This window comes from Antennarius striatus, chromosome 6 (assembly GCF_040054535.1).
Source record: "Antennarius striatus isolate MH-2024 chromosome 6, ASM4005453v1, whole genome shotgun sequence".
Lineage (NCBI taxonomy): Eukaryota > Metazoa > Chordata > Actinopteri > Lophiiformes > Antennariidae > Antennarius > Antennarius striatus.
In genome coordinates, this window is record NC_090781.1 from 26,148,079 (window position 1) to 26,158,078 (window position 10,000).

The following is a 10,000-nucleotide window of genomic DNA, read 5'->3' on the forward strand; positions in this document are numbered from 1 at the left end:
CCCCCCCCCGAACCCCACTCCCCCCAACAGGGGCAGAACAGAGGCGGAGCAACAGGGATGATAATCCTGCGTAATCTGGGTTTACCAACTCCAAGAGCTCTGCAGGGTCCTGTTACGCAACGTGTGTGTGTGTCTGTGTGTGTGTGTGTGTGTCTTTGTGTGTGTGTGTGTGTGTGTGTGTGTCTTTGTGTGTGTGTGTGTGTGTGTGTGTGTTATTTATTTATTCATACACTCTGTTTCTAGCTCTTGTATTTTTATATAAAACTGAATCATTTTGTGTTTCTGTTCGTGGAGACGACAGCTGATTGATCAATTGATTGATTTATTTGTTGATTGATTGATTGATTGATTGATTTGCTTTGGTAAAAAAATCTCACCTAGAAACTAGCAACACACACCTGATGGGGGCGGAGCAAACACAAGTTGAAAGTAGGCGTGTCACCATCAATAAATGAAGACATCTGATTGGCCATTGAGTTACAACACAGCTCTGGATCCAGTCCTGGTCCAGGTCTCTGGCCCCCATGCTGGCCCACCGAGGGCCCCGATGGGGAATCCACCCACAGCAGCGCGGTCTCACGCATCGCCATGACGACACGGCGACAGATGTGAGGTTGCCGCCAGGATCACGCTATAGCAGCATATGGAGGACGGGATTACACACACACACACACACACACACACACACACACACACACACACACACACACACACACACACACACACACACACACACACACACACACACACTAGCGCTAATGCTAACCTGTTGTCTAGCCTGAGATGCTAAAACTTTCCAATCTGGATTCTGATTGGTCGGTTGCTATTTAAAATATTTAAGATATTTACATGGAGGAGAGGATGTACGTCAGTTTCCATGGTGACAGGAAGACCAACTGGTTCCTATGAGTCCATTTGGATTCCTCCAGGTGGAGCAGGAGCCCAAAAATATCCCAGAATTCCTAGCATCCAAGCCATCATACTCTGTGGTGCGAGGGGGAGGAGCCTGGTTTCACAGGACGGGGATTGTGGGAAATGATGAGCGTAACAGTTCGGCAACAGAACCCAGCAGAGCTACAGGAAACGCTAACCGCTTATGGCGGCGACCATCCCATAATACCCCGCCCGGCCCCGCCCTCGGTGCTTTGGACAACAGAGGTTCTGTTGGTTAAATAAAGACGGGGCGCCTCAGGGGGGGGTTCGAATCCCGATTATCTGGAGTTCAGAAGCGTCTGTGTGAAGCGTCGCATCACGAGGTCGGATCCCTTAAAGCGACGGTAACGTCAGAGCATCTGACTGCACCGGTTCAACCGACAAGGGACAACCGACGGGTCACCTGGGACGAGAACACACCCAACACCCAGTGGGCGGGTCCCTCAGGTGATGCCCGCATGGGGGGGTCAAAGGTCAAACAGCTGGGAGCCCCCAACCGCCCCTGAACCCCACCCCAAAATAGAACAGAGACGCCTCAGAGAAGAAGAGACAGGGTGATCAGCACATGATCACACACACACACACACACACACACACACACACACACACACACACACACACACTGGGTGGTTGTTCAATGAAACAACAGAATAAAATCTAAAACCTCTTTAAAAGTCAAAAAGGATAAAGCAGCAGAGTTCATGTTACCTCCAGAAAGCAGTGCATTCTGGGATTCAATAAAATGTGTGCATCCCAACAGTAATAACATAACATACGGTACAAGCGACGCAAGGACTGAGGTCAACAATAGTACAATATAAAAACTAAACAAAATGTTAATTTAGAACATTTTTAAAAACTTTTTCCTTTTCACACAATAGTTTTCTTTGCTTTAATTCACATATTCAAGTAACATCTGTAGTAACATCTGTCGTAACATCTGTCGTAATATCTGTAGTAACATCTGTCGTAATATCTGTAGTAATATCTGTAGTAACATCTGTTGTAATATCTGTAGTAACATCTGTAGTAATATCTGTAAGTAATATCTGTCAGTAATATCTGTAGTAACATCTGTAGTAACATCTGTAGTAACATCTGTAGTAACATCTGTAGTAACATCTGTCGTAATATCTGTAGTAATATCTGTAGTAATATCTGTAGTAACATCTGTCGTAATATCTGTAGTAATATCTGTAGTAACATCTGTTGTAATATCTGTAGTAACATCTGTAGTAATATCTGTAGTAACATCTGTAGTAACATCTGTAGTAATATCTGTCAGTAATATCTGTAGTAACACCTGTAGTAACTGTCATAACATCTGTAGTAATATGTGTCAGTAAAATCTGTAGTAACACCTGTAGTAACTGTCATAACATCTGTAGTAAAATCTGTCAGTAAAATCTGTAGAAACATCTGTAGAAACATCTGTCAGTAATATCTGTAATAACATCTGTCGTATCATCTGTCGTAACATCTGTAGAAACATCTGTAGAAACATCTGTGGTAAAATCTGTGGTAACATTTGTAGTAACATGTGTAGTAACATGTGTAGTAACATCTGTAGTAATATCTGTAGTAATACCTGTAGTAATATCTGTGGTAAGACCTGTAGTAACACCTGTAGTAACATCTGCAGTAATATCTGTAGTAACATCTGTAGGAACATCTGTAGTAACACCTGTAGTAACAACTGTATTATCTGTAGTAACACCTGTAGTAACACATGTAGTAATATCTGTAATATCTGTCAGCAATATCTGTCAGTAATATTAGTAGTAATATCTGTAGTAATACCTGTAATAATATCTGTAGTAATATCTGTAGTAATACCTGTAGTAATACCTGTAGTAATACCTGTAGTAATATCTATAGTAAAATCTGTAGTAACATCTGTAGTAGCACCTATAGTAATAACTGTAGTAATATCTGTAGTAGTATCTGTAGTAATAACTGTAGTAATATCTGTAGTAACACCTAAAGTAATAACTGTAGTAATATCTGTATTAGTATCTGTAGTAATAACTGTAGTAATATCTGTAGTAGTATCTGTAGTAATAACTGTAGTAATATCTAGTAACATCTGTCAGAAATATCTGTAGTAATATCTGTAGTAACATCTGTAGTAACATCTGTAGTAACACCTGTAGTAACATCTGTAGTAATATCCGTCAGTAATATCTGTAGTAATATGTGTAGTAATAACTGTAGTAATATCTGTAGTAGTATCTGTAGTAATAACTGTAGTAATATCTGTAGTAACACCTATAGTAATAACTGTAGTAATATCTGTAGTAGTATATGTAGTAATAACTGTAGTAATATCTGTAGTAGTATCTGTAGTAATAACTGTAGTAATATCTAGTAACATCTGTCAGAAATATCTGTAGTAATATCTGTAGTAACATCTGTCAGTAATATCTGTAGTAATGTCTGTAGTAACATCTGTAGTAACATCTGTAGTAACACCTGTAGTAACATCTGTAGTAACACCTGTAATAACATCTGTAGTAATATCCGTCAATAATATCTGTAGTAATATGTGTAGTAATAACTGTAGTAATATTTGTAGTAATAACTGACTTTTTTTTCATTGTCATTTGCTTCTCCCAAACTTGCATCGTTTTCAGAAGCATGGTGATAATCAATCAATCGATCATCCAACTTTTATTACAGGTGAGTCACAATGGTGAGTCACACAGGTGAGTCACACAGGTGAGTCACACAGGTGAGTCACACAGGTGAGTCATGTGACCAGACACTGGCTCAAACATGGAGGAGGTTTACATGGAGAGAGGGAACAAGTGAATATTTTGTTCGAACACATTTAATCTCGTCCCAGAGACACACAACACTGAGGAGAGAAGGATGGGGTGGGGGGGTCAGCTGACGTCTCTGGAGGGGCATTAGGTTGGTAAACACTTTCTAGATTGGGGGGTAAGTGTTTGTGTGTCAGGAGGTGCTGGGTGGGGGGTGGTTAAAAATAAGAGTCCCAGAGCGACTGACCGCTAATCATCAGCTGGTCTGTGGTCAACCACACCCACACACCAGAGCCACGCCCACTGACAAGAACCACACCCACACACCAGAGCCACGCCCACCGACCAGATCCCCAGGAATCAGAGGTCTCCATTGAAAAACATCTGAACGTAACTGGACCAATCAGAGCAGAGATGTCGTCTGATTGGAAGTTCAGGGAGAAACCTGTGGGGCCTTTAAGGGGGGTGTGGGGGGTATCTTGAGGGGCTTTTAAGGGGGGGTGTGGGGGGTATCTTGAGGGGCCTTTAAGGGGGGTGTGGGGGGTATCTTGAGGGGCCTTTAAGGGGGGGTGTGGGGGGTATCTTGAGGGGCCTTTAAGGGGGGTGTCTTCAGGGGGCTGGTCTGAGGCGGTTCTCATTTATCCTGTGATTCACAGTCACTGCTGTGAAATATCACACCTAACGGCTCCAGGAAGATGTGAGACACACACACACACACACACACACACACACACACACACACCTGATCTCCATCTCTATGCAGCGAGAAGAACAGTCAGAAAACCATGTAAATCAGTTCATTGACACCTCACAGAGCAGTGTGGGGGGGTGGAGCGGTGTGGGGGGTGGAGCGGTGTGGGGGGGGGTGGAGCGGTGTGGGGGGTGGAGCGGTGTGGGGGGTGGAGCGGTGTGGGGGGTGGAGCGGTGTGGGGGGTGGAGCGGTGTGGGGGGTGGAGCGGTGTGGGGGGTGGAGCGGTGTGGGGGGGGGTGGAGCGGTGTGGGGGGTGGAGCGGTGTGGGGGGGGTGGAGCGGTGTGGGGGGTGGAGTGATTGAACTCATCTTTCATCTCTGAACCAATGAACGTCACCGCTCAGGTTAGAGAACCAGACCAGACCGTCAGGAGGAGCCGGGGCTCCAGAGGACTTGTTGGGGGGCGGCAGCGGTCCTGAGACTCAGAGACCCGTCTCTGGTTCTAACGTGGACCTGGGACTCCCCTCCTCATTCGACGCCGCTCCCCCCCACTTCCTGTCTCTTCACACCCCAGCAGCTGTGGCGTCTCACCGGTTATTTCGGGTCCTCTGAACCGACCGATCTGTGAAGACGGTGTGAGAACGGCGGAGGAGGTGGGGGGGGTTAAGAGGTGTGGGGGGGGGGCACCCGGTGAAAGTGGAACGGCTATTCCAGGAGGCGTGATGAAACCCAAAGCTAACCGCTAATCTGGAAGCTGACCTCCACATTCCAGACGTCTCAACCCGTCTGGAAGGAGCTGGGGGGCGGGGTCCTGGGGGGGGCGGGGTCCTGGGGGGGCGGGGTCCTGGGGGGCGGGGTCACGGGGAGTAGGGTCATGGGGGTGGGGTCCAGGGGGGCGGGGTCGTGAGCTCATCGACACCTACTCCTCGCTTCGACAAAATAAAACGTGATGTCACACCTCCAGCTGGAGGCAGCTTCACCTGTCGTCATGGTGACACAAGGACGGCCCACAAATACAACACAATACAACAGCAGAGAGGAAGAGGAGGAGGAATGATCCCGTCCTGCTTCCATCCAAAGGAAACGATGATGAACCTGCTGATTACATCATCATCATCATCATCATCACAGCAGGACTCCATCAGCTGAGACGTGATGAAGATGACCTCCTGATGGGGGAGGTCATCAGGCTGATGGAGGAGGAGGAGTCAGGATGGGTGCGGCCCAATTGAAGTCAGAAATCACCAGAACAGCAGGACCGCTCACCATGACGACGGGAAGCGGGAGTGTCGTTACCATGGAGACCAACACCTCCCTGCTCCTTTAAGAGACGCGGCTGGAGGCGGTGAACAAAAGGTTAAGAGCGCTAAAGGCTAACTGCTCTGCTGCTAGGAGGCTCCACCGGTCATGCTAACAGAAGCTACATGATGCTAACAGATGCTGGATATAGCAATTAGCTTCCGTTAGCTGTGTTTAAAATGATGTCCGTCCGCCCACCCCCCCCAGCTGCAGCGGGACCCCCCTCCCTCTGGGTGATGATGTACGACTGAGGAAGAGTGCAGTGGGGGATGAAGATGGATGGCGAGCGTTATAATCACGGGTGGTGGCGGCGGCGTTATGAATGGGTGGAGCTTCTGGTTACGACCACAGCCCGGCTCCGCCCCCAGAGCGAGTCGTTTGTTTAAAGGATGAAGACGAAACGAGGAAGACTCCACCCTTCATCGTGTTAAAGGAGCAGCTGCCCCGCCCACAAAAAATGACATCATCTCATTCACGCAATTTCTGTGTGGCGTCCGATCAATAACCAATAATCAGACGGTTCATCTGTTGAAGCTCCGCCCATTTGTCTATGAATGGACCAGTCAGAGCTCCGCCCAGGTAGGATATTGTGACACGCCCATCTCACAGTGGTTGGGCCGTTACCATGGAAACAGGGCGCTGGCTGGTTGTTGTCAAACCCTGGACCAGTGAGACCAGGGATCGTCACGGCAACGACCAATTCCTCCCGCTGCAACGAGCGTGTGTGTGTGTGTGTGTGTGTGTGTGTGTGTGTGTGTGTGTGTGTGTGTGTGTGTGTGTGTGTCTGGAGGGAGGTGATCATTAGAGCGACAGTTAGCGCGTTAGCATCCAGAGCCACTAAATAATTCACCAAAGTGAAATAAATAAAATATATCAGAGCCCCGCCCCCACCTGCCCCCCCCACACACACACACACACAGAAGAAAGCCAGAGGAGCAGACGTGGAGGCGTCGCCGCTATTCAGGGGGAGGAGTCAATCAAAGCAGTGATGTCATCATTAAAGCTCATGACATCATCGACACAGACAGGCTGTCGGCCAATGGGACGGCTCGCCTGCCCCCTCCCTCCCCCCCGTCATCAGGAGGCCCCACAGGAGCAGCGAGTTCACAGAGATCAATATGCTCATCGACTGCTGGGCCTAGGCTCCGCCCACAGGTCAGGGCGCCGCCGCCCCACTGGTCAAAGGGTGGGGCTTTCATTTACCACAGATCAGCCAATCACAGCTGATGACCTCAGGTGGGGAGCGTTTAACCCTCAACACTGTTAGGCCCGCCCCCTCCGCCTCACCCCGCCTCCTTCCTGTTATCTGCTGAATCGATACGTAGCTGCTATGCTAACACAGGTTAGCATCAGATGATTAGCAGCCGACCTGACAGAATACAAGATCATTTACCCATCATGCATCTGGTGGCACATGAATCTTTTACAGAACTCTGGCGACAGCTGCTCCCCCCCTGCCCCCCCCATCAGCTAGCGATCTGTTAGCGTCGCTCTCAGCTCCTTTTACTCCGACACAACACTTTCTAAATTAAACGCCTGACACGACGGCTGGGACCTGACCTCGCCCCCCCTCACCGCCCCCCGCGCCACCTGCCCCCCCATGAAGATGGAAACCTCCAGTGGTGCTAACGGGACCGCCTCTGATTGGCTGAAGCTCCGGTAGTTTTTCATAATATTTTGACAAATACTGAATATAATGGACTTCCTGCCCCGCCCCTTTATCCACATATTAATGAGCACCTGGCGTCAAGGGGCGGAGTCTGAACTGAGGCGCTCTGAACAGGAAGATAATGTTCTTGCCTTTCCTGTGTTGCCCCGCCCCTTTATATTAATACCTACTGTACGTGTCTGTGTGTGTGCGCGCGTGCGTGCGCGTGCGTGTGTGCGTGCGTGCGTGCGTGTGCGTGTGTGTGTGCATGCGTGTGTGTGTGTGTGTGTGTGCGTGTGTGTGTGCATGCGTGTGTGTGCGTGCGTGTGTGTGTGTGCGTGTGCGTGTGTGTGTGCGTATGCGTGTGTGTGTGCGTGTGTGTGTGTGTGCGTGCGTGTGTGTGCGTGTGCGTGTGTGTGTGTGTGCGTGCATGCGTGTGTGCGTGTGCGTGTGTATGTGTGTGCGTGAGTTCGTGCGTGTGTGTGTGCGTGTGCAGTTGCACGGTCCAGTGTGTGATGTTAACAGAAGTTAACAGAACTTTCCCAGGATGCATCACGCCACAGTCGAGGTTGTCTTAGTTCCTGCTATGAAGACACACCTGGACCGCCATGAGCCGCTAACCGCTACTAGCCGCTAACCGCTACCAACACTAACCTACATTATACAACCCCCCCCCCCACCACCTGACATCATTAGTGGGCTGTTAGCTACCTGTTAGGTACCTGTTAGCGGGCTCAAGCTGTTAGCATGCTAATGCTGAGCTTTGAACCGATCTGTACATTCATTGCTCTTTAAATCTGTTTCCTGTCAGCCATTGGCTGAACACATGTTAGCATAGGGGCTAGCTGCCGGCTAACGCTGAGGCCATGCTGTCTGGTTGTGGGAGGGGCTAACAGATTTTTCTCTAGCAGTACTTTGATGAACCTTTAAACTCTGAACACGAGTCGTTTCAGCAGTCCAAACGTTTCCGGAGGCATTGGCGCTCGTTAGCGTTAGCTCCTCTTTGGGAACAATGGCCGCCTGTCCTCTTCATCGCGTTCCTCCTCTTCCTCCATTGTACTCAGATCACATCATGTGGAGTCATTACAGGCGTGCTAATCGACCGCGGAGCGCTAAGATCCTCTTTATCATCTGGAACTGTGACTACATCGCTAAGCTGATTAGCCACCGCCGTCTTTTCAGCATTTCAATTAGTAGCGTTTTGGAGGCGGAGCCTCGCCGCCGTTAGCGCCGCACTAAGAGCCCATCAAACACTGTAATCCAAGAAACACAAGCAGAATGACATCACGGCGTCTCACACAGCAAAGGCAGCTATTAACAGCCATCTCAAGAGATTCCCAGAATGCACCAGGAGCATAAATGGCCCAGCTGGCGATCACATGACCTGTCGACGGCAAAGCTTTTCATCGAGACGATTAAGATGGAAAAACTATTCAAGCATCGGCATTCAGTTCGAGAGCCGGCGACGACATCCCATCAGTCAGCGGGCGTTTCCATGGAAACAGAATCCCCCCTCTTTACACACAGCTCCACCAAAGAGTAACAACGTGTCAGCACGCATCGACCAATCAGAAGCAGGACAAGTTAGCAACCTGCTATCACTGACGTATCGTTTAGCACATTAGCAGGCTAGTTAGCCGGGTAGTTTCTGTATCACCTGCAGTCAGGTGACCTCCCTACTCGTGTCACATGACGTGTGGAGGGGCGGAGCTGATGTGCGGTGGGTGGTCTGTGATGTCACCGGGGGCGTGGTGGGGGTATTATCCGTATCCGTTAACAGCTTTGTGTCCCGCTTACGCACCCGCTAATCCGTCATCGCTAATCCAACATGGCCGCCGCCTCACCGCTGATGTCATCCCGCCGTCTGCTTCCTGTGAGGCGGTCAGGAACACGCATGTTGGTGTGTTCGCCTGAAAGAACACGCCATCAACACGGGTAGCAGCGGCATGCTAGCAGGTAGCTCCTGAATGGAGGCGCTAGCAGGAAATGTTAGCCGCTCCAAGGGGGGGCGTGGCATAAAACAAGGCCACGCCTCCTTGTCACGTGACGCCTGATGCATTTATAAAGAATGAAAGTAGCTGCAAAATGCTACAAGCTGCTAGCAGCTAGCTGCTTTTCAGGTCTTCTTCTAGAACCAGGACCAGGATCAGGACCAGGACCAGGACCAGGATTAGGATCAGGTCCAAACCGGTTCACAAACCGGATTGAACCTGGAGCAGAGTGACTGATGTGGGCGGAGGAAAAGAACGAGGGATGAAGGGAGGAAGACGAGGAAGAGGAGGAATAGGAGACGGCAAATGGAGGGATTACTATATGAGGGGGCGGAGCTCATAAACCACCCAGACCACACCCACCAGAGAGTACAGCTGCAGCTCCGCCCACACCATCTTCATCATCACCTTCATCACCATCATCACAATCTTCATCTGTGTGTGTGTGTGTGTGTGTGTGTGTGTGTGTGTGTGTGTGTGTGTGTGTGTGTGTGTGTGTGTGTGTGTGTGTGTGTGTGTGTGTGTGTACCTTTCGCTGTGACATCAAACTTTGAACCTGCAGGAAGAAGAAAACATGATTAATGATTATTGATGATGATGCTTCCTGTATTGCCTATGGGGGGGGGGGGGGATGTTATTGACTAAATGTCTGCCCTGACAGGGGGCAGGTCATTAAG

The 10,000-nt window shown here is 49.4% G+C and overlaps 1 protein-coding gene across 5 annotated transcripts in view; it reads right to left on the minus strand.

The window, feature by feature from the left end:
• The window catches only part of igsf11 (immunoglobulin superfamily member 11), a 34,119-nt gene that overhangs the window by 14,667 nt on the left and 9,452 nt on the right, over nt 1-10,000 (minus strand). For 4 of the 5 annotated variants that reach the window (XM_068317513.1, XM_068317512.1, XM_068317509.1 and 1 more), the window contains one exon: nt 9,853-9,879. The exons of the other annotated variant lie outside the window; for it this stretch is intronic. In XM_068317513.1, coding sequence (XP_068173614.1) covers nt 9,853-9,879 — 27 coding nt within the window. The remainder of the gene's footprint in view (nt 1-9,852; nt 9,880-10,000) is intronic. 5 annotated transcript variants of the gene reach the window in all.